This window comes from Canis lupus, chromosome 25 (genome assembly GCF_011100685.1).
Source record: "Canis lupus familiaris isolate Mischka breed German Shepherd chromosome 25, alternate assembly UU_Cfam_GSD_1.0, whole genome shotgun sequence".
NCBI classification, from domain to species: Eukaryota; Metazoa; Chordata; class Mammalia; order Carnivora; family Canidae; genus Canis; species Canis lupus.
In genome coordinates this window covers 13,123,774-13,148,427 of record NC_049246.1, presented here as the reverse complement: position 1 = coordinate 13,148,427, position 24,654 = coordinate 13,123,774, and the positions used below count along the sequence as shown (strand labels likewise).

The 24,654-nt window shown below is 35.3% G+C and overlaps 1 protein-coding gene across 6 annotated transcripts in view; it reads left to right on the top strand.

The window, feature by feature from the left end:
• The window catches only part of CDK8 (cyclin dependent kinase 8), a 135,849-nt gene that overhangs the window by 93,890 nt on the left and 17,305 nt on the right, over positions 1–24,654 (top strand). For 3 of the 6 annotated variants that reach the window (XR_005378440.1, XM_038573422.1, XM_038573420.1), the window contains exons 5-12: positions 6,306–6,363; positions 8,563–8,694; positions 15,827–15,970; positions 18,425–18,494; positions 19,267–19,339; positions 21,960–22,057; positions 22,758–22,836; positions 22,957–23,115. Coding sequence is in view for 5 of the 6 variants with exons in the window: in XM_038573422.1 (XP_038429350.1) it covers positions 6,306–6,363; positions 8,563–8,694; positions 15,827–15,970; positions 18,425–18,494; positions 19,267–19,339; positions 21,960–22,057; positions 22,758–22,836; positions 22,957–23,115 (813 nt within the window). In the remaining variant the exon portion in view is untranslated. The remainder of the gene's footprint in view (positions 1–6,305; positions 6,364–8,562; positions 8,695–15,826; positions 15,971–18,424; positions 18,495–19,266; positions 19,340–21,959; positions 22,058–22,757; positions 22,837–22,956; positions 23,116–24,654) is intronic. The other 3 variants (XM_038573423.1, XM_038573421.1, XM_038573424.1) reach the window with 3 other exon arrangements.

Sequence of the window (24,654 nt, the reverse complement as noted above, 5' to 3'; positions counted from 1 at the left end):
ATTAGGGTATTTATTCTAGCTTTAGCTGGAGGTAAATTCCTAACAATAAATTTGTAACTATTACTAAAGATACAGTAGACCTGCTGAAATGTAAAAACACTAGTAAAAATACTCTTAGAGAATATAAAATGTACAGTTTTTAGCAAGAGGAAAGCAATATATTAGAAAAATGGCAAAAATAACAATATAACTTTACTATCTAGAATAAGTTACTATTATGTATCAAGCTAATAAAAATTATAAAATCTTACAGGTACACATTGCCTTTGGTTTTGCAGATTGGTTTTACCACATATAATGGTATTGTTTTTTTAAAAGAATGTTTATAAAACTGATACTTAAACCCTTAAAGGGCAAAATTTGTTAATGTGTATCAAAAAAACTTTAAAAATGTTTATAACCTTTACAAAGCAATTTGACTTTCTAGGAATCAATCATAGGCAGATTCAGAAATGTTTGTTATAGCATTATTTTTCTTTTAATAAGGAACTAGGAACAACCTAAACATTTAATAGGAGCTAATGGATGTAAGTTACAGTGAATCCATAGGATTCATAAGGATTATGTGAGAAAAGTAATTTCCAAATTAAAAAATCTTCATGATATACTAGTGCCGAGGGGTACAAACAATATATTTAGTATGATGCTATTTTTTAGTTTTATAAAGAGGAAAAAAAACCAAAAAGGTAACTTGAAATGTTTGTGGTGGTCATCTGTTAGTTTAGAGACTATAGATGCTTTGTTTTCAGTCATCTGTTATCAAGCACATTGTCCTTTTTCTTCATTTCCCAGGTTATGTCCATTGAGCACATACTCACTCTTGAAATTTAAAAAACAAAACAAACTTCTAGTTTTAGAACAATAACGCTATTGATATTTTTTGATCTGATAATTCTGCTTTGGGATTTCATCCCAAGGAAATTACCTGATGTATATGTCAGGGTGTTTTGGGGTAGCAGGGAGGCAAGTATAAATTATACAAATACTATCAATGAGAGCATCGTCAGGGTTGGCGCCAGAAGTGGAGGTTTGGGGAAGATACAACCAGCTGTCTAGTAATAGAGGAATACAATTTAGGTAGTAAAAGTAATGTACAAACATCCAGATTTGTCCAGAAAATAATACTTGAGAAGACAGAACACAAAACAGTACAAACAATAGTTTGTACTATTCACTGATCACTGTTATCCTAGCAAATATATAAATTAATATTGTTTAGAATAGTTTTTGGAGTTAGTGATTTTCAGATTTGAATACAAACTATAATTTTTTTGGTAAAATTTGGTTAAATTCTTAATAATGTCACTGGAACTGTTCTGAAAACTAAGAGATTTTTGATATCCTGTCTCTGCCACTTAATCTCTCTCCCTTGAGATGTGTGATCTCAATATTATTCAGCTTTCTAGTCTTCAAGATTACTTAAAGTTACCTTTTTTTTTTTCTTAGTGGTCATTTTATTAGATTTTTGCTTCAACTGTGTTATACCTTACCTTACACCTATTTTTGTTTTACAAAATACAATTAAATAAATCTAACTTGGAAAATGCATTTCTATGTACAAGAAAATATACATGTATATATTAATATGTGCACATTTCTATTAGGAATAAATACGGCCGTGCCTATAAATTTAGTATTAGAGGGAAATTCATAGCTCAAGAAATTCATAGCTCAGAAGAATAAGGGAAAACTATTACAAAAATATCTTCCAGATCTCATTCACTGGGTTTCCAAATTTCTGACTCAACTACTTAGAACATTTCATTAAAACAATTTTTTAAATTACTGAATATATGCCTACTTAAGTCTTTGTTGCCCAGGTTTGAATCTCTCATATATGTATGTATCACAGCTCATTTTCTTCAGCATGTATGATAGTAAAAAATGATTAACAACCAAACTGAAAGTTACTGAGTATCTAGAAAATGTGCCACTAGGTTGTGGTGTTTACAATGTTTGTGAAAGTTAAATTCTGAATAAATCTTAGAGAACAGCACTAATAATGGTTTCTTATGGATTGCTATTTTTTCATAGATCTATCAAGAATGAAATTTTCCTGTTGACTCGAAGTTTCTATCTTGCCTTGACACCTTAGTGCACATATGAAGACCCCATTTTCACTCCCAGAATAAAAAGGTCTTAGTAGTTATCTAGGTTGTATGCCATCATTCTCCACTTCTGCACCTAAGTCAGATATTTCTGATTGATAATGTTGGCTTCCTGATCAGCCCACTTCCTATCTTTCTCAAGATAGAGCTCCCTATAGTCCTTAACTTTTTTTTTTTTAATGTGGGAATGTATTTAAGATTTTATTTATTCATGAGAGCCAGAGAGAGAGGCAGAGAGGCAGAGACCCAGGCAGAGGGAGAAGCAGGCTCCTCGCAGGGAGCCCGATGGGGAACTCAATCCCAGGACTCCGGGATCACGACCTGAGCCAAAGGCAGACACTCAACTGCTGAGCCACCCAGGCGTCCCAACTTTTTTTTTTTTTAAGTCAGGATTGACCTCTTAAATGAAACCACTTTGCCATCACTGCTGCATGCCATGAAAATAACAGGAGGAGGGACCCATTGTTTATAAATAGTGTCATTGAAACAACACAGCACCATTCTCCTTTGTGACTATATAGCATGCCCAAACTGAATTTTAAATTCACTTATAGAAGTGGTGTTGGTGTTGGCTTTTAGCCCTGAGCTCTGCTTCAGATCATACAAAAGGCAGCAAGTTGCCTAGGAAAGTGATTTTTAGCTATTAACTAGCTCTTTGGCCCCAAATCCTTGACAGAGAAACTGTTTATTTCCCCAACCAGTGCTAAAACCCTGGTTTGGAACTTGACAGTCTGGTAAGTTACCCAACAAAAGGAAGAACAAGAGAAGTTGTTTTCCACCTATACCTCGTAGTAAACTGATCTATACTACTCACCCTAGGGCTTCTTCGATATGGGCCCCGCTACTGAATGAGTAGGAAAGCAGAAAAGAAGAGAGATGTCCATATTGTGCAAATACTATCTCTTGCCAGATACAGAGATAGTATTTTAGAATTGAGCACTTAAGTCCTGGAACAGTCCATCACAGCAAACCAGTTAATCAGTTTACACCTTTGGAGAAGGGAGTAGGATTTGGGATGTAGTGGAAGAGCAATGGGTGGCAAAAGGGTCTTTAACTTTTAATTATATGTGACTTTATAGTTTGAATTGTTTATAATCAGAATGTATTCAAGTATTATTTATGTCATTAAGTAGGGGGACAGAGAATCAAATTATGCCAAGTAACACAGAGGAAGGATCTTTGGGGGCAGAAATAATGGGATACCAATGACCTGGTTTTGAAAGGTCTAGTCACAGGACTCGGAAAATGGCAGGGGGATGTGGATGGTGGCAGGGGGGTGGAACAAATTATGGGAATAAGCTTGCAGATGCCTTGCATCCCCTCAAAAGGACATTGGATCTTATTCACATAAGATGGAGACCAGTTAAAGTAGAAATAATGTTTTAGTAGTAATAAAGCATAGCAAGAGCATTCAAAGACATTTTTGAAAAGGTTCATACCACTCTCACTAACTTTGTTCTTCTACTCATGGTACTTTTTTTTTTTTTAACCTATTGGTAATCACAGTCTGTATATAATTTTGTGTTCTGTTTTCACTCAATCTTTCAGTAATTTTCCATGATAACTACTATGGAAGATTTTAAGCAAGGGAGTGATATGATCAGCTTTGTCTTTTAGAAATGTTACCCTGGCAACATTACAGAAGATAGTTTGGATGGGAGAAGAATCGTAATGGGGTTAAAGAGTAGAGAACGTATTCAAGAGATATTTAGGGAATTCTACCCCAATAGATCATAAGAAGAGAGTTCTAGCAGAGAAATGGAAGTTTCCCCCTGATCCCACATTGGTGGTTGAGAGCAAGCTCTGTTTCTCAGCCGAATAGAAATGCTGCCAGATGCCTCTTTGGAAAGCCCTCCTCTGCCTTCAATATTGTACACTAGTCTCAGAGATATGATTTCATTTTGAAGTAGGCTGAGCTGAGAGTCTCTGCAGAGTCTAACCCAGCGGTGACTGACACAGTGCATGAAAGCAATTTTACTTGTGCTAGGCAGCACTTGCAGGTAGCCCACAAGGAATAGCATTAATGCTGTACTTCCTTTAGGTATTTTGCCGGTTATTCTAGTGGCCAGGAGTGTGTGTGTACAGTACTGATAGAGGTTCTCAAAATTTTTTTTTAAATTTTTATTTATTTATGATAGTCACAGAGAGAGAGAGAGAGAGAGGCAGAGACACAGGCAGAGGGAGAAGCAGGCTCCATGCACCGGGAGCCCGATGTGGGATTCGATCCTGGGTCTCCAGGATCACGCCCTGGGCCAAAGGCAGGCGCCAAACCACTGCGCCACCCAGAGATCCCTCAAAATTTTTTTGAATGAAACTATTGTTGTTGACTGAAAAACTTGCTATGTAAAGTTACTTTCAAAATGATATATTAGGAAGGGAGCACTTGACTTAAAACATGGGGTTGATTCTGCTTCTGCCTACTCTTATAGATGATTATACTTACAGGGCAAGTCATGTAATGTCTCTAGTGCCCAGTTTCTTCACCCTGAAAAATGTAGGAATTTGTAACCTCTGAAACGTATATGCTACCGTTTCAGCAATTCTTTGCTTTTTTTTGCTAGGGACAAAAAATTTTTTCATCTGTAAGTTACATTTTGTCAGTAATAACATCGAGGCTGTTACTGAATATGGCTTCGTTCTGCTTTCCCGGTGCGGCCCAGCGCCTGCGCAAGGAGTGAGAGGCTGGGTTTTTATCACTTTTAATGAATTTGGCATTATTTGTTGTAGATTTTTAAAATTTCCCTTTTGGGAAGAAAAACCAAAAACTTGCCCCAGCTGATACACTGGGGGACTTTGTTCCCTTCCCTGCTTGACCCCCCCCCCCCAGTTTTGGGTTGGATTGGGGGGGTGTCTCTGGGGCTCTGCCCCTTTTTCCAGGAGTGGTACGTCGTGTGTGCGTGTGCGTGCGCCCCACAACCTAGAACAGAAGCTCCGTGTTAGAGGCTGGTCTTCCCCGCCCTGGGGTGTGCACTGCTCTCGCCTGGTGGCTCCTGGGGCTTTGTCTGCTCTGCACACCTCCTCCCTGCATCCTGGAGGTCGGAACTTCCAGCCAGAAGCCTCTGCCCTCGGACTGCCCCACTCCCCTCCCTCTGCCCCCCCCCGCCCCCCGGCCCGGCCCCTGCCTGTTACCTTGGGGTGTCCTTGCACTGGTCACCCCGGCGTGTCCCTCAAAATCAGGGCCGGGGGACAGCCCTCCCGTGTGTGTGGCTAGTTGTGCTTTGGGAAAATTGGAGAGTTCAATAAATTTCTGGTGCTCTGGTCTCCAAAAAGAAAAAAAAAAAAAAAAAACACTAGTTACCATTGTAGATAGTCTTCATTAACATTTTTAATTTTAAGGTTGCTTTGAAGGGCATTCTAATCTAATTTCACTGTTATTTAGCAGACTGGTAGAATTAAAGACCAAGTAAACAGGCTAGCAGAGTGAGAAAGGTTTGGGGGTTGCTCTCCCCCCACCACTTCCTCTCTGTCCCACCCTCTTCTCTTCTTCTTCCCTCTTCTTCTTGCTGAGGAGGACACAAATCTCACATGTCAGTGTAGTAGATACCACATAGCAGATTGTAGATGATAGTTAATCCTGTATATTTTTAGAGACTTTTAACACTGTTTGAAATTTTACTTCTATAAAACCTTATTTTAAGTTTTAGCTTCTTTTTTTATTTAAACGTAAAAAATCTCAAAACCAGATCATAGAAAATTCCTCTTCACTAATCCATTTAGAAAAGACTTTAGTAAATTGATTTTTCTATAATTTATTTGTTTAAACATAGGTGCATACTTTGCATTTCCAAAAATAAAAAGATAACCAGCTGGCTCCTTCCTTTGCTATTCAGAATTAAGCCATTTGTGAAGATACATTTTCCCTTAAAATTGCAGGACATTTTATATAATTGAAAGAGTTGGAAGTAACCACAACATTATAGCTTCCTGTCAGATGCTTCACAGTAGTGAGCACAGACTGAATAAAGGGCCAAGAAAAGCCTTATTAACTCTACCTGGAGAAAAGTGCTATCCCATTTGGGCCTTCATGAAGTTTGCATATCGCTTTGCATAAAGTTTCTTTGGTGACTTCCTGTGTTTGATTTTAATTTTTGAGTAAATGAGATTTTGTAAAGGTGGATTTATGTTATATTGATATATTGTCTGTTGTAAAGAAACCACTACTGTCTACTGAAAAAAATCACTATTTTGTTTCCACAGAAACCTGCTAATATTTTAGTTATGGGTGAAGGTCCTGAGCGAGGAAGAGTAAAAATTGGTATGTTTTATCTTTGATAAGTCACAGTGTAGCACTCTTGTAAAACTTTTACAGGCACCTATTATCATTTCTAACTTTTGCTGTAATAATATGTGTATATTCATGTAGTTCCTGCTTGATCAAAGCCATTTCTAAAGAGTTTATGTTAAAAATGAAAAATGTTTCACACTCTTAAAAGGTGTCAGACAATCTTTAGGGCTTGAAGTGTTCTAATTATAAAACAAGCTGTGGATGTTTCTTAGAAACCTTTGCCTTCATTAAAAATAGCCTATCAAGGTGAGTGGCTTCTATCCACATTAGAGGCCAGCCTCACCTTTAGTCACAAGGGCTTATACAGCACATTAGTGATTATAGCATCACTTCTGTTCACCTGAGCCAGATTACATCAGAACATGTACTTCTGTGACCTTGTCAACATTGGAAATTATAAACTAGGAAAACCACGAAGGCTGGATAGGTATAGACTCTCAAGTGTGAATGAGCCTGCTGATAGAGGGCCTCTGCCTAATAGGAAAAAAAAATAACAAGCATTCTGTACCTTGGCATATTTTCTAATAGCTCTGTTTCTTTATATATCAAAACAAAATTTTACCCAGTTCTGGCCTGGCACCTATAAGGATAGAACTGAATTTATTTATTCTAACTGGTTTTTTCCATTGTCATTTCTAAGTTGTGTCTGTCACATTTATTTAGTTTGTTTCCTGTGTGGGTAGAAGAAATGTTGTAACTAAATTATGTTAATTTAAAGGCAGCAGGATTCTGGGGGTATTTTTACAAAGTAATTTCTGATTGCAACATTTAATATAAATTCAAATTATCGGCTAATTTGTACCACTTCCCCAACAAAGAACAACCTAGGTATTCCTAAAGCCTCCTTCCTCTCCTCCCCAGTAAATTTCCCAAATCTCACTTTCCACTTAGACTCTCAGAATACTCTTTTATCATACAAACCTTGCAAATTTTAAATATCACAAAAATTTGATGCACCTCAAAGTACTCCTGGTCATTGACTCCCTTTGAAAGCCAGGCCCTGTCAGTACTTACTCTCTAGTCACCAGATGCCTGTTAAGTCCTTATTTGTGTTTTTAAAAAGTCCAGTTTGGTTGCATCAAGTTCAAATGTAAGTTCAAAGTGTGCAAATTGGAAAAGACCTAGTCAAACAGTAGTTACAGATGTATTTTTACTATAAGATTTGAGGAAATTTTATACAACAAAATCTAGTTTGGAATTATATGTAATGCATATGATGTTAGCAGGTTTGGGGGGATATTAATGCTTAAAGCATTCACATTTAAGAAGAAATACTATTTTTTATATAAACTAATATTTAGTAATCTGAGTCATGGTTTTATCTTTAGCAAATTTCTGTGGTTTTTCTTTTAACCTCTATAATTAAGTAGATTAGACGAGGGCCTACTTCATTAAAAATATGTATTAAGAAAGCAAAACGAAACAAATGATTGATGAATCTCGAAATTTTTGATAGATGGTATGAATAAGTGATTATTCATTCATGTGTATTTGATAAAAGCGATGTGTAATGACACTAGATACTAAGATGAAGACTGTTTTTGCTTTTAAGATTACAGTGTAATAGGATGAACAGCCATGCCTGAATAACTACACTATATATTAAACTGTGTCAAATGCCACAGCTCTAGTTGTGAGCTAGGGTTTTTTGACATTTGTCAAATCATTTAATTTCTTCTTTTGAAAAAAATTTTTTTTCCTCTAGAAAAAGGAAGTGATTGAACTATAATGATCTTTTAAAAGGTCTTTTCCAGCTTAAAAATTTTACTATGATTCTTTAAAGTTAATAGTATTCAACCCAAATAAATGGGGGGAGATAGTGGTGTTAACTTACTGTATAGTCAATGTCTGATTCCCCGGCGAACAGGCTTATTGATTCGAATAATGGGAAGCTGTACTGTAACGGATGTAGTTTGTCAGTGCTTGCAACCAGTACAAGGAATGGACACGCACCTTAACTACCCTGTCTCCAGTAATGGCATGACAGGTGGGAAGAAATCTGCCCAGGGGCAAAGGGTCACCCTGCCTCTAGCAGCAGAGTGTGTCCATAAACCAGGTTGAAGAGTTCAGCGGTTTCCCCATCTTCCTAAATAGTAGTGGTAAAATTATAGTAATCAGTTATATTGGTAAAAATCTGTTGACTTGACCTTATTATTATCTGTTTTCCAGCTGATATGGGCTTTGCCCGATTATTTAATTCACCTTTGAAGCCTTTAGCAGATTTGGATCCGGTGGTTGTGACGTTCTGGTACCGAGCCCCAGAGCTACTCCTGGGGGCAAGACACTATACCAAAGCTATTGGTGAGTGCAGCTCACGAAAAATCTATCACCTTTCAGAAATGACTTTGTTGTAGTAAAATACACATATTTCTATATATTAAGTCAAATAATACAGAAGGTTATAAAGTACAAGCAAAATCTGTCCTACAATCCCACTGCCTATAAACACCACTATTAGCATTAGGAGTGTATTATTCCAGGCATCTCTCTCTGATAGATAAATAGATGTTTTAAAGCTTTTTAAATATATGGGATCATACGATGCATGCTAAGTAAAAATGTATTTTAAATTTTACTTGAAAGAGAAATAAGCACAGTAAAATTTCTAAGCCATTAAACTGCAGACTGATGTTTGTTTCACCAAAAGAAATATTTATTTCTAAAAGATCCCCTTAGAGTTAAGGGGGAAAAATTAAGGGAAACAGTAGGAATTTAGGATATCTTAATTCACTTTTCAATTTTTGATTGTGTTGATTACCTCCCTCTAGGAAGAATTAGGAAATAGTACTCTTTTACTTCCCCACCTACCTCTCAATTTATAAGCTATGTGAGAAATATCGTTGTCATCATTATTATCATTACTACTACTTTGTTAATGTTTACGATATTTATTTTCTTTTTGCAAACCGTAATTCCCACAGCTCATACTCAGATTATATACTGTAATGGATTTGGTGTTCAACTACCACAGTCCTTTTACCACATCTTTCCCATTACTAACATCTTTATTCTGCCTCATGTTATTTCATTGAACTTTATCATTGCATACTTAAGTGCTTTGCTTTTCTTTTTCCCTGTGTTGTATGTCTTTACTGTTTACCCAACTTGTTCTGTTTTCTCCAGAATGGCATTGAGCCTGCTTTTGTTTTTGTTTTTGTTTTTGTTTTTTGGTTAACTCCATCCTGAAGTCTTCTATGGTTTGCTGTATTATGGATTGATTTTTATCCTGGCTTTTCTTTTTTTTCAATTCCTCTGAGTTGGATATATTTCCTTCCGGGCTTTATTATTTTGCTATAGCAATATCTCAGCTTGCTTTGGAAGGGTGTGTTGGAGGTAAATTTCCTAGTTCTTATATTTCTGAAAAATGCCTTTGTCTTACTATATCATGCAGTTTGACCAAGTTTAAAATTCTAAGTATAAAAGGACTTACCCTCAGTATTTGGTGATGCTCTTCCATTGTCTTGTAGCATCAGTGTTGCTAATGAAGACTCGTGCCAATCTTATTCTTATTCCTTGATGGACTACCTGGGTGGTTTTTCTTTCTAAAAACAAATAGGATTTCTTATCTTTATATCTCACAGTAATGAGCTGGCCACTTGGTAGGCACATTCATTCTGAAGGTCATATCCCATATTCCATGTCTGTGGAAAACTCCTACACTAGTCTTTTGATTTCCTCCTGTTTTCTATGTCTTTCTTTCCTAAACTGAGTGTGAGCAGATGTTGGATGCCTCAGGTTGACCCTTTATACCACTTTTCTTATGTTCTTCTGTCCTTGTTTTTTTTTTTTTTTTTAAGAACCCCTTCTTATGCTCTATCAGTTTTTTATATTATTTTATGTAAAGAAAAGCTTCTCAGATGTCTGTGAGGACAGTGGTAACAGTGCTTTTTAATTGTTTGTAATTTGCTGTATTCCTGGAATAATTTTTTGTGTTTTCTTCGTAGGCTTTTTATTTATATGGCTTGGTCTCTCCCTTCCATGTGGCAAGTGTTCTTCCCCTGTTTCTTGACCCTTGATTGTCTCTTGATATTTAAGAATCAGGTTACAGAAAAGTGCTTAGGAACTTTGTATACATAGATCATAGGGCTCGTTGGCTGGCAGATTTTCGGGTGATCTAGCAGAGAATACCATTAATGAGGGGATCCCCAAATGCTTAGCATGCACAAGTCTTTGTCCTGAGGATATTCAGATTCCTTAAGGGAAGAGTCTTCCAACTTTGGGCTTAAGTTTCATGTACCTGGTAGCCCCAGGGCAGTGAAGGGAGCGTTGGGGAAGGATCAACTGTTCAAAACACAGACTTTATAGCTGGTCCTCTAAGGACAAAATCTTCCAAATTGTACAGGACAATCCTGCTTCACTTCACACTCAGTGATAATACTGTGTCTAGGGCCTTCTCTGAGCTATTCTGTCTGCCTTCCATCTTCCTGAAGTAAAGTGTTCTTTTGTATCTCTGCCTAGATCAGGTCTTCATATGGCCAGTCTCTTTTTTTTTTTCATTGAGATCTTAATCAAAATACTACCTCTTCAGAGAGAACCTTAGTGATCACAGTCAAAAGTAGTCATCCTGCCTTCCCTATTCCCACTTCTATCTTACTGCCTTAAAAGCATTGAATAGTATCTAAAATCCAGTAAAATAGATAGACCTTGCCTCGCTGGTCACCCTAGTAGGCCAGTGCCTACATGGTACACAATGATAACTTAGTACTTTGTTGAATGAATTAATGAATGAATCTTGTCCTCAGTAATCTCCTGTTCTTTTTATTACTATGGATATATGCCTTTATTATTTTGCTGCCATTTCAGTGTATACCCAAGAAGGGAAAAGAAGAAATACTTATGATCATTCCCCCATTAAAAAAAAAAAAAACTTTATATATTTATTTATTTATTTATTTGGCAGAGAGAGAGAGAGAACACAGTAGGCAGAGTGGCAGGCAGACAGAGAGGGAGAAGCAAAGTCTAAGCAGAGAATGTGATGTAGGGCTTAATCCCATGGCCCTGGGATTATGACCTGAGCTGAAGGCAGATGCTCAACTGACTAAGCCACCGAGGCTCCCCTCATTCCCCCATCTTAATCTTGAACCCAACATGTCTTTCTTAAGAAAATCTTTATATTCACTAATCTTCATAACTACTTTGAGATCACATTTCATTTTATAGAAAAGTAAAGGTAGATAAAGTTAAGTCAGTTAGATACAGGACTTCTCTGTACTGTATTTACAACTTTTCTATAAATCTAAAATTACTCCAGAATAAAATGCTTATTTTTTAAAAAGTCAACCAGAAGGAAAAGTGAAAATCATTAAACTAGTCCTGTTTTTGAATACATATAATTACCTGTGTATACATTTGGTTATCTTTTTTATAAGTATATTTTAAGGGACGCCTGGGTGACTCAGCAGTTATGTGTCTGCCTTCGGCTCAGGGCATGATCCTGGAGTTCCAGGATCGAGTCCCACATCAGGCTCCCTGCATGGAGCCTGCTTCTCCCTCTGCCTGTGTCTCTGCCTCTCTCTCTGTGTGTCTCTCATGAATAAATAAATAAAATCTTTAAAAAAGTATTTTAAGTCTTTAGCATATAAACTAATACGATGTATAACTATTTTTTCCACTTAAAAGTGAGTATTTAAAAGCATTGTTACTTTTGATAAGACATATTAACAGACTACAAAGATAAGGAAGTGATTGCTTAATCTTAGCTGTTATCAACTTGAAAACTTGAGACTTTGAATTGATTTAAATTAAGTAAAAAATATGCCATCTTAGAAGCTTGTGACTCTGTTTATCTTTTTCTAAAGAAACTTATATTTTGAATATTGGAATTCCTATAACTTGTTATTCACTAGGACAATCTGCAGTCTAGCATTTTTGATGTGGGGCTCTTTCTCACAAAGCTAAACTAACAGCAATTTAGTAAATCCCTTGTTCAAATGGCTTTGTAATTTGGAAAAGAGAAGCCCTTTCTTCATATTTTTCCTCTCTTCGTCTTCCTCATCAAAATTTATTGGATAACTATTAGGTAAACTTTTTAAAACTTAAGAGAAACTGAAATGTACTCAAATTAATCTGATTTATAGCCCTAGCTCTATCACTCAGGGTGTGTGCACACACGCATGCTCACCCTCATGCAAACCATTTAGTTCTTTAGCCTCATTTTTTGAAAGTGAGAATTTAGCTTCAGTCATCTCTTAGATCCCCTTCAACTTAAAAAGTTCTGTGACCTTGGAAAAACAACTGCTTCTGAGGTAGAGAGATTACAGAGGACACAAGGATGCAGATTGAAACCAATGAGACCCTCTGCAGTGGTGATCCCCACCCAAGCCAGGTGTACATACCTGACTTGGCCAAGAGCAATCTTGGAAAGCATTTTCTCTTATGAAGACATTGGCTCAAAAATGTCTTGAAAGCACTTTTCTTTTATGAAGACATTTGTCAAAAATGTCAAAAATATCTTTTAAATCACTTCTTTTTTTGAGAGAAAGATTGTACATAAACCATTTTTAATATAAATATTTAAAAACAGAATAAAGGAATAAAAATGAAACTTCTTCCTTAAATCCAGTCTCTCCCACACAATCCCATTCTGCGTATTACTTATGTAAGTAGCCTGAGGGTGCATTAAAGTATTCAACAAATTCCCCAGCCACAGTGAAAGCTGCTTATCAAGAACTTGCTTAGCATTTTTACTTACTTGTCAGATAGTTGTGTAGTTTGAGTGGCTGATAGAAGAACCTTTGTAGTTGAATGCACAGATTACTTGTTCAGTAGTTGATTTTAATAGCATCATTTAGAAGAGTGAAATCTTAGTGAAATCTTAGCTAGTGGAGTTTAGTGGATTATGTTAAACTGAGGCTACTAAGAAGCAACGGAAAGAGCATAGGAGAAAAACGTTCCTACCCTCTATTACAAACAGATTTTAGTGCTGCAGGTTTTTATTCACTTGTACAAAACTGCAACCCAAATAATTAAGCCAAAGAGAGTCAATAATAGGCTAATAAACATTGTACTCCCAGTAACAAAGTTTAATTCAGTTTTGAGTGTTTTGGGGTTTTGTTTGGTTGACTTCGTAGAGGCTGAAAGAGGAGTTTCAGTTTTTAATTAATCATCACTTAAAGCAGTTTTAAAGTTTTATGGACTTTTAAACTCAGATGTTTGTTCTCAAATAACTGAATGCCCACTAATTATGTGGCATTCTATTAAGTGGGAAGTATACTATAAAATATCAAGCTCTACCCCCCGCCAAATTTGGATCTACATAGCATGCTAATTGCTGTCTACTTTGCCTAGTTAGCTCAATAGCTACACAAAGCATCCCAGATTTTGAGAAATAGATGAGATTTATGTATTTTTATTTTGGAAAGTCTTTTCCTGAAGGAGGTAGGCAGGTGAACAGGGAAGGACTTTACCATGAAATTGGCACATTCTGGAAAAAAATAGGCAAGATAGGAAAGAGAGACTTATGTACACAGATTTAAAAATTTGTCTGAAATAATAGCCTGCTTAGCTAACTTAACTTCCTGATTAATGTCTGGATCAGGATTTTGAAGAAAGGAAGGATGATGAGATTGCTAAAAGTAAGAGATAATAAAAAAGATGCAGAGAAAGAGGTTATGAGGGCAAGATTAATAAGCAAGGTTTAATAAACTATTTCTTCCTATTTTCTGACCTTTTATTTTAGAAGCAATATCGCTTTAAGGATAGCTACACCACTTACGTTTCATCTGCCTTTACATAGTTTTCTTTAGAATTTTTCATAGCTAACCAGAATGTGTTGTTATGGTGTCTTTTGGGTGCTAGGAGTAGAGTTTTAAACATGCAAACTGACCCATAGGCTCAGTTTTGAGAGCCTTTTGGGTGCTAGGAGTAGAGTTTTAAACATGCAAACTGACCCATAGGCTCTCTTTGTGATGCTCCTTAGCTTACCTTTTAAGTAAGATTATCATAAGTCAAGTTATCATATGGGGTACATATGTAAAAAGAATAATCACAAAATAATTTTTCTGTTACTAAAAACAAAATAGTTTGGCTTGTATCTCTTGATACTTTTCCATATGATGGTATTGGCTAACTTGGTTCTCTGATGTGGGAGAAAACTGATATGCAAACACAATGTCCTTTTTAAAAATCACTTGCTTGTGGTCAGGGTGTTTAATCTTACTAAAAAGATTACTGCCTTGTTAGTATGAAATAGAAATGTGATAATTTTACATTAAAGATCTATATTCCAATTTTAGGGTTTAGGAATTCTGAGTTATTTTATAAATTAACATTTTTTTCTCATTTTCTATGTATGTGACAGTTATTAATAGACCTGGGTAATTGGCTTTAATAAAATAGTGGTTTTTATTTTTCCCTCTATAGTTATTTGTATTTACCACAGGTTTTGGTTAGATCAGTCAAAACACACTCACATTCATTGAATCTCTGCTGTGTGCACACCATTGTACTTAGTGTAGAGAAGTTAACTTTGTTGGTTTAGGACTTTGTTAAAGTAGAAACTGAGTAATTTCAGTTTTAAATTCTAAAGTGGCATGTAGATCTTTCCTCTGTTAATAACAGTTCTATTGAGTAAAAGTTTAATATGAATGAAAATTAGCTTAAATCTTAAAGTGAATGAAAGCAGTTTGTTGCACTACAGAGGAATCCATTTGCCTGGCTTTTTATAAGTAAGTCTAGTAAATTTGTACCCTTTCCACCTGTCTTAAGGTAGGATTTTGTTCCCTGTTTTCTTGTCCTTATTAAATTGCAAAATCTGACACTATCGTATCATAAAGAAATACATTGAAGGAAAAACTGTTCAAGTAGAAATGCAGTTTGATTAGGTGAGGCATTGTCTTTCTCCTATTGGAATAACACCTTGCTAATTAGTGCTAGCATGAGGGGATAATTATTAGACTTCACAAATTAGCATGTACATAAACTAAAGAAAAATATTTCTACCTTAAAAAATTGGTGCTGATTGTTTTTGGCAAGTATACGCAATTTCAAAGGCTATTTGGGTTTTCTGTTTTGGTTTTATTTTTTGTTTAATTTTGTTTGTTTGTGGTTCCTATGCTCCATATGCAACTTTGTGTGTATTTCATAGATAAGGTATGTTTGAAGCATTTAAAAATTGCCAAAAATTTAGCTAATAAATTTGATTTGAACTTGGAATGAAGCCACTGGGTATAATGGAGATGTAATAGGGAATGAAAAATTGGGGTGGGTTGGGTGGGAATATATATTTACAAATAATATTCCATGATATTTTAATTATAATTGCTTTAGAAATTAATATGACTTATTAGGAAAAGAAAAGAAAGAAAAAACACTCCCCACCAAGATAAAAATGCATTTTCTTTTGGAAAGAACCACTTTATTTTCCTCCTTTCTTTTTCTTTTTTCCTTTCCTTTTTTTTCTTTTCTTTTTTTTTTTTTTCTTTTTGTTTTAAAGATATTTGGGCTATAGGGTGTATATTTGCAGAACTACTAACGTCAGAACCAATATTTCACTGTCGACAAGAGGACATCAAAACTAGTAATCCTTATCACCATGACCAGCTGGACAGAATATTCAATGTAATGGGATTTCCTGCAGGTACACATTATGTTTTTGTTTTTGTTTTTAAATCACTGTTGTTTGAACCTAGATATCTTCATTGGAAAGGTGTATATCTTTAGCTGATGGAAGCTACTCTTACTCAATTCTTTATATTTATGACTTGCATTAATCAAAGATCCTTAGGAATAGCAAAATTTATAGAGTTCACATATTAACATAAAGATATCTATGGGTTTTCTGAATTTGAGGAGTATATTTTTGTTTCATTTTATTTTTTGTTTTGTTTTGTTTAATATTTGAAATGATAAAATATTTACGATCTCTGTATTAAAAGGTGCCTTTAATTCTTACAAAAGGAAACTAAATAAAATTCAGTAGTACGTATTTCTGTCTGGCAACACATATAATAATGCCAATATTTGGGATTTGAATACAAATTTTTAACATTTTTTATATTTAGGGCACTGTACAGAATCACATTATATTGAATAATAGAAGTTTTTTATCCTATAACCCTTGCTGGTAAGAACATTCTTTTAAGTGTTCTGTTAGAACAGCAACCTTGCCTGTACTGATTGGCAGCAGGGAGAAAGTTATTTAGGTGTCTCATCATAGGCGTTAGACCTCTCCAACTATATCCCCGTCCCTTGTTATGCCATAGCATGGTAGTTCATCAGTCACCAAAACTCTCCCCAGAAGTCTAGAATAATGAAAATGGCTAGCCAGGTATTTATTAGAAATTGTTTCTTATTAGGAATTATTCTCAGGTCAGAATAACTCTAGACTAATACAGAAATACTTGGGAGTTATAATTTCACATTCCCTTATAGGAGTGTTAACACAGATACTACCTTTGTGCAGAATTGGTCAATGGGCCTGTGAAGACTACTTTATTGTGATTAATTTTATTTGTTCACTGAATATTTGAGGACCTGCCATCATGTGCCAGGCACTGTGTTATGCATAAAATAATGTTGATATAACAGGCATGATTCTTGCCTTCTTGGAGTTTATATTGTACTGCTCTAAATAGAAATGTTTAAATAATAGCTATGGTTTGAGTAGATGGAGAAGAATGACCTTTTCTTTCCACTTCTGAATGTGTCCACCATTTCTAAGGCCCAGGGGAAAGGAACATGGTTTACAAGGGGATGGAAGAGGGGGTGACCTCTGTAGGGATGATTCTTAATGTGTAGTTCAACAGTTAGGGGAGGCTTAGCTTATAAGAAATTTGAAAAGCAGACAGTAGGGTTTAGATTTAATGTGCAGAAGAATGAGAATCCATGATAAGTTCTTGAGAACTAGTGACATGGTTTGTTATATTTTAGATTACTATGGTAATGGTAGGTACAAATCGATTAAAGAGAGGTAACTGAAGTCAGGGAAGCCAGCTGTTTGCCTGTATAACAGTACTCCAGGTGTAAAGTGATAAATGAGATGGAGATAAAGGACAAATAGGGACTTTTTTTTTAATAGGAAGTATATAATTGAGGGAAAAGTAAAAGATTGCTCAATCTAGCTTGAAAAATGTCTAGCTTGAGAAATTGACAAAATAGAGAAATTGGAGCAAGGAAATAATTAAGGAGAAAGCCCCATCGAGGAGTTTAAAGTATATATTCAGTTGACTTTACAGTGTGATATCTTTGGGGGAGAGGTAGCACATATTTGTATAAGTAAGTCGAAGGCAAACCTCTAAAGGCCATTTAAAGGCTAGTGGTGTGGTTAATTAAGCTACGTGTTGTAGTACCACTGCATCAGGTAGTCTTTCAGTACAAGTCCATTGATAGTAATGGAGAAAAGCAGCCATCTAGCATGAGCAACTCTAAGGCCAGCAAGACTAACTGAAACATGTTCTACCTAATGTAAGGAGCTGGGGTTGTTTTTGTTAATGTTACTGAAACTAGCCAAGCCACCAGCTGACTTATTTACATACTAGTTCTGTCCTGCCCTGTTCTATTCCAGACAGTTTTTGCTTCTTACATTGCTTGCTGTTGTAAAGCAGTATATTTAGTAAAGTGAAAGTAAGGAGAGCCATGTAAAAAAAAAAAAAAAAAAAGCAACTTATACCTATGGAGAGGAAAGATACTACATTTGTCATTGAAGAGACTGGATGTTGATTTAACCAAGAAATTGGGTAGAAAGGGGGAAAAAGTGGTTTTACAAACAAAAGTAGAATTATTTAGTAATAGAAATACTTATTAATAACTTATTTCTCTCTACTTATAGAAATTGTGGTAACTTATAGTAAATTACATAGAAAGTAGGCACTAAAAAGATAGACTTATAGAGATCTAATGCTATACCAGGGATCAGAATTGTATTTATAGGTCAAGATACGATGTTTACTATAGTTAATTATTTATTTGAGGTCTGTGTTTTCCTGGAGGTTCAAAGTATATAGGACATGTAATGAAAATTGAGGCAACTTTTGTTAAATTTCTTGAGAATAGGAACTTAGACAACATAAAATTTTATCAATGTATTTCACAGATAAAGATTGGGAAGATATAAAAAAGATGCCTGAACATTCAACATTAATGAAAGATTTCAGAAGAAATACGTAAGTTGGAAATAAAGTAGATCCTTTGTTGGTTTTTGCTTTTCTAGAATATTCAATATAAGTTGAATACTCAAGAGAATACTGAACATAGGCTTATTCTAATAAATAATTTTATTTATTAGCAAATATTTTCTTTTTTAAGATGTTTAAATGATATAAAGAAGGCAAACAGCTGATTTTAGCAGCTGATTTGGATATGAGAAAAAAAACTTTCCATATTTATTACTTTCTGAAAATGAACATCAGTGGAAAGGATCACAGCAGTAAGAGACTAGAATAAGCAGCCTTGCTAATAGTCACTTGCCCACCCACCTGAATTGTGTAGTCATTTTAAGCAAGTTGTAATAGAGAAGAAGAAATGTTTCATTTATTTACAATGCAAGATCAGAACATTGGGAGAGGATAGTTTATAGGCCAATAACAAATTTTTACAAATTTTACATTTATTTTAAACTTCCTAGTAAGGCTGAATTAAACATCTAACCCATATGTTATTTAAGAGAATTGTTGAAATAGCAGTCATATAAAAAAATGCTATTTAGTATACATTATATATTAAATTATCTTGTGTTTACTTAGTAGCATCCATTCATAAGTGACTAGTGTGAATATTGAATGAAATATGAAACTGATAATGCTATGATGATTATTCCATTTTCAACATGTATATTCTGTATTGGTTGTGATTAAAATAATTGTTTGTAAAACCTTCAGCCAATGTAAAATTAACTTCAAAATCTAATATAGATATTTCATAGTATTTCTCTTTCAGGTATACCAACTGCAGCCTTATCAAGTATATGGAAAAACATAAAGTTAAACCAGATAGTAAAGCATTCCACTTGGTAAGCTTTAGAGAACAATAATTTTTTTTTCCCCTGGTTAGCTAACCAGAGGTTTTTTGGGTCATTTACATGGTTACTTAGCACTCTTAGAGTACTTTAATGCGGACATCTTGTTGGTACATAATAGTAAAGGCATGAAAATACTTGTTTTTCCAAACCCATAACATGGTTTAACAGACTAATGTTTGGTCATTTGATTTTTAGAAGATAGTTATTGTACCATGTCTGTCAAGAATATTTTTAAAATTACATTTATTGGTTTTCATCAGTTATTTAAAAATTTCAAATATTTCAGAGAAGAATCTAAAAGAAAACCATCCCATTACTCAGAAATAGGTTTTACAGATTATTTTGTATTTTAACTCTTTGAAAGATTGTTTATAAAATTTTTAACTCCTATGATACTCTGACAAGCTTGGGTATTAGAAGTCTGTCAGTGATGGTGTGTGCTACTTGCTTTCTCTGTAAGAATATGAGAGATTCAGTATTTATTACTGTATAATAAAAAAATAGTTTGACCTAGAATCTAAATGAATCCATGTGCTATTGTAATTTATGAGATTATATTCAGCTGTTGCCAACTTAAACTTGTTTACAATAAAATTTCCACTTTTATATTTTAACAGTTAAAAATGATTTTTGGTTTTATATTTTCTTAAAAAGTTATATAACATACAATGGGGAAATTTCAGGGAGCTGGTTGTATTGTATTTGGTTTAAAATTCTTTTAATCCTTTATTCTCAGTATTTTTAAATGAATTCATTAAATGGGAATTTTTTTGCCTTGAAAGTATTATATTTTCCTTTATTACAGTACCAGGCCTCTTGCAAACATTGCTTCTCTTTCTGCTTTTTTTCTCTGTCTACTGCTTCTACACCTTCTATTTATTTTTATATCATGTCATATATTTCATATCTTATCACAACTTAAAAAGCAGTGCCTAAAAAAAAGCAGTGCCTAACCTACCTTATCACCACACAATATATTATCCAAATAATGGATTCTTTTAGTATGCTTACAACAGGACCCAAATAGGAAGGTAAGTTAGATCCTTCAAAATTATGGACTTATTTATTCTAACAAAATAACGATAATAGTGGTAGACTGAAAGTCAAAATTTAAGGGACTTCCTCTTACTTCCTCCCAACTTACCTGCTATTCAGTGTAGTCTAAAGGGATTCTCACAACCATCAACATTGAAATTCCAGAGATTCCCTCACAGCTTATTTCCTTTTTTACTGGGGTGACTTATCTTGTGTGGGCCCATCTGAAAGCTCTAATGTAACTCCATTAAAACTGTTGAGCATTTTAAATGGCAAATCCATGCTTTTCCTTTCAACTCTAAAATAAAGTGCTTCCACTAAAATATCAGATCATCAAAATTAAAGTCTCACCATCCCAGCATTTCTTCTGTATTTTTAAATATTTCATGTCCTTCTGTCCTCTGATTGTATCTTCTTCCATCAAGTCTCAACACATCTGTGAGTGTTCAAGAGTGGTCCTAGTCCAAGCACCATAGTACTTGGTGGAAAGGCAGCTTCTCGGACTCCTGCCCAGATATCCCAGTCAGAGTTCTGAGAGTGGGTCCTCGCAGACTGTTTCAGAAGTGCTCCAGGAGTGATTTTGATGTACTCTGAAGTCTGAAAATCACCATGTTAGCTCAAAGAGGACAAAAGAGACCACTATTTAGATTAGCTCTTAAATCCCCTACTAAAATCAAATGTTCTGAAATAAATAAATAAAATAAAAAATCACCTCAAATATTTTTGTTCATAAAGTCTTAAATAAACTGTTTTAACCAAAAAAATACTGAATTTTCACATTAGTGTGACATTTTTATAGGTAGCAAAATAATAATAATACATAGTGCTTTCTTTGTGTCAGGTACCTTTAGAATTGCTTTCCATATATTAACTCATTTAATTCTGAAAACAAACCTATGGTAGCTGGCACTATTTTTAATCTCCATTTGACAAATGAGGTTGCAAAGAGATTAAGCAACTTGTCCAAAGTCACTCAGATAATAAAGGTCTTCAAGTCTCCATTCATAACCCCTCTGTACTTCACAAGTTCTGTATCAAGCACCATATTTATTTAGACAGGGATAACACTGGCCAGGAGAGCTTTCTCTGATGATCTGTGCTGTGCAATAGGATAACTCCTAGCCACATGTGGCTCTTGAGCTCTAGAAATGTACCTGATATGATTGAGAAATTGATTTTTTTAAGTTTAATTTGGTTTTAAATCTAAATAGTCACATGTGACTACTCTATTATTTGTGTTATAATAGTTTTTTTCCCTTTATAGAAAAAGAATAGAAAATATAAGAGTTTAGTCTTGTTCTAAATTGGACAAAACAATTTGCATAATGTAGATCATTGGTTTAGAATAAGGTAAAGGTTTTGTTTACTTCTTAGAACCAAGTAAGATCATGATTATTAGAATTACTAAATGTGAATTACTATGTTAAATGTAATAATCCAGTTTTTCTCTTGTTAATTTGGGGGAATAAATACCGCTCAAATTGTAGTGTTTCATCAAAAAACATGTACATCCCACATATGGCCAAGGATATAACTATAAGAAATAACACAATGTTTTTATGATTTATGATTTCAGCTTCAGAAGTTACTTACTATGGACCCAATAAAGCGAATTACCTCAGAACAGGCTATGCAGGATCCCTATTTCTTAGAAGATCCACTTCCTACATCAGAGTAAGTGATCAGTTTATTAACTCACCAGCATGATAGAATTTTCTGGAGTGGGCTTGTTTGAGTTGTCAACTCCAAGTTGCCACTCGCATTACATGGGGACCTAGGGAAATCCCAGTGACATGAGCTCTGATGACTGAGGTGTCATTTAGGGCTTTTACAGTGAAAAGGCATTCCTGTTCATGTCTTACTTTATGAAACATTACCAGCTTTATTTTCAGCCGTGCCCCAATTATTCAGTGACAGGTTAATTATGCATGCTGTAGCTCACTCAGACTCACTGAGATGGCCCACTGCTTACAGTTACAGTTTTGTGTTTTAATTACAAAATCCCATTCCCAAATAAATTTGTGTTCCCCATGTCATCTCTTATGTGTAGAAGGGAGAGTAAAAAAAAAAATTGTGTTCAAATAGTGACATTTCCACTGGAATCTATATTTGGATTGTAACAATAAAAGAGTGAGTCTGGGATAAAAGAAAGTTGAGTCATATTCGATGATTATTGATTATTTTCACACAATGAAAATCCTTCCCATGGTCTGCTACAATGTCCCTAGTTAGAAGAAAAGATTCATTTTGGCACAGTTGCATGAAGGGTGCTTATTTTACAAATAAGGACACAAAGTCCATCTTAAAAGATTAAAATGAAGCATCTGAGATACTGATTAGCATACTAGAAATTTTCTTTTTTTGTTGTGAGCAGCGTTTTTGCCGGTTGTCAAATCCCTTACCCAAAACGAGAATTTTTAACAGAAGAAGAACCCGATGACAAAGGAGACAAAGTAAGTATTAAAGTACATTTGGCTGCTGCTTGTTTTATTCCATCTACCGTGTAACATTTTCTTGTTTGTATTTGGTTCTCCTTCTGAGTTGAACTTTATTTTTCTGTTTAACCAATTGAGAAGAACCAGCAGCAGCAGCAGGGCAATAACCATACTAATGGAACCGGTCACCCAGGGAATCAAGACAGCAGTCATACACAGGGACCCCCATTGAAAAAAGTGAGAGTTGTTCCTCCTACCACTACCTCAGGTGGACTCATCATGACCTCAGACTATCAGGTATTTCCAGTTCATTGTGTATTGACTGGCCATATCAGTATTTGTAGATGGGTTTGTGACCTAAGAAAATGCTGACCTTCATGTCCCCGGGGAAAATATAGTGATGTGAGTTGTTATTGGCACAGCAGAGTACTGACTGTGGTACCGGACAGGGGGCCGACTTTTGAACTAAACAGACCTGGAATGATCAGACTTATAAATTATGCCATTTATGAACTGTGTGACCTTGGACAAATAAAATTTCCTGGCCTTTTCACCTGTAAAATGAGACTAGCCAAGCCTTGCTTGTAGTTGTTATAGGAATAGACATGATAAGTCCTAGCACCTGACTTATAGTAGGAGCTCAATCAGTATTGTGCATTGTTTTGAAACAACAGGTATATCAAGAATGATTAAGAATGATTAAGAAAGCTACATCTAAGGCTTTCAGGGGCATCTGGGTGGCTTGGTCTGTTAAGCTTCTGCCTTTGGCTCAGGTCATGATTCCAGGGTCCTGGGATTGAGCCCGTATCAGGTTCTGTGCTCAACAAGGATCCTGCTTCTCCCTCTCCCTCTCCCCTCTGCTCATGTTCTCTCTTGCTTGCTCTCTCTCAAGTAAATGAATAGCATCTTTAAAAAAAAACACAGACTTTCAGATCCCAGCCTAGCCACTGACTTTGGGTAACCTTGAGTAAAGTAATTCAGATGTTCTCAGTTTTCTCATTTGTAGAAGTGATGATGGCAAGTGTGAGGTGGTAGCAAGGATTAAATGAGAGGACGTACGCTAAGGCACAGTGGCTAGCATGCCATAGTGCTTAACAGATGTTACCACTTTTTATCATTTTTATTATCATTATCATCAAAATTATTAGTAGTGTTCATAGTATGCAGTAAGCATTTACTAAGTGGTGGTGGTGGTGCTGGTGATAACTAATAATAAGAGTTTGTTGGGTGTTTACTATGCCAGCTTTTTTACTAAGCATGAAACTTACATTATTTCCTTTGATCATTATGGGAACTCTGTGAGTAAGGGTTATTGTCATATCAGAGATGCTCAGAGAAGAACTTTCACATATTTACCTGTTGAGCTGGGGGTAGACCCAGGATACAGTCTAAGATCTGACAACCAAGACTGCTCTGTTGCCTGCCTGTGGATCCCATCAAGTGGTATTGTCAGTTTCTTTGCAGAAAGACAACTTGGAAAATCATATACCACCTCCCTGCTTAATTCTAACCATATTGCCAACTTACGGATCTCAGTGTGGAAAGGACACTGAAACCTCGACCACTTAGAGTTATTTACCTACTGAAAGACGAAAGATCTTACTGAACTAGTAAGGTTCCCAGAGCTTGCTCCTACCCATCAGGAGTCAAATCTTAACTCTTTGCTTTGGTTAAGGAGAAGTCCAGTCTACCAAACCATGAAATTCTTGTCTGCCTGGGTAGTAAGTCTCTTCCAGGAAACTAAACAAGGTAATCAAGGACAGACATCTCTGGAGGTTGATGTTTGTTCTGGCATCTCTTTCTCCCTATCCAGATGGGAAGAGTGTATCCCTTTTG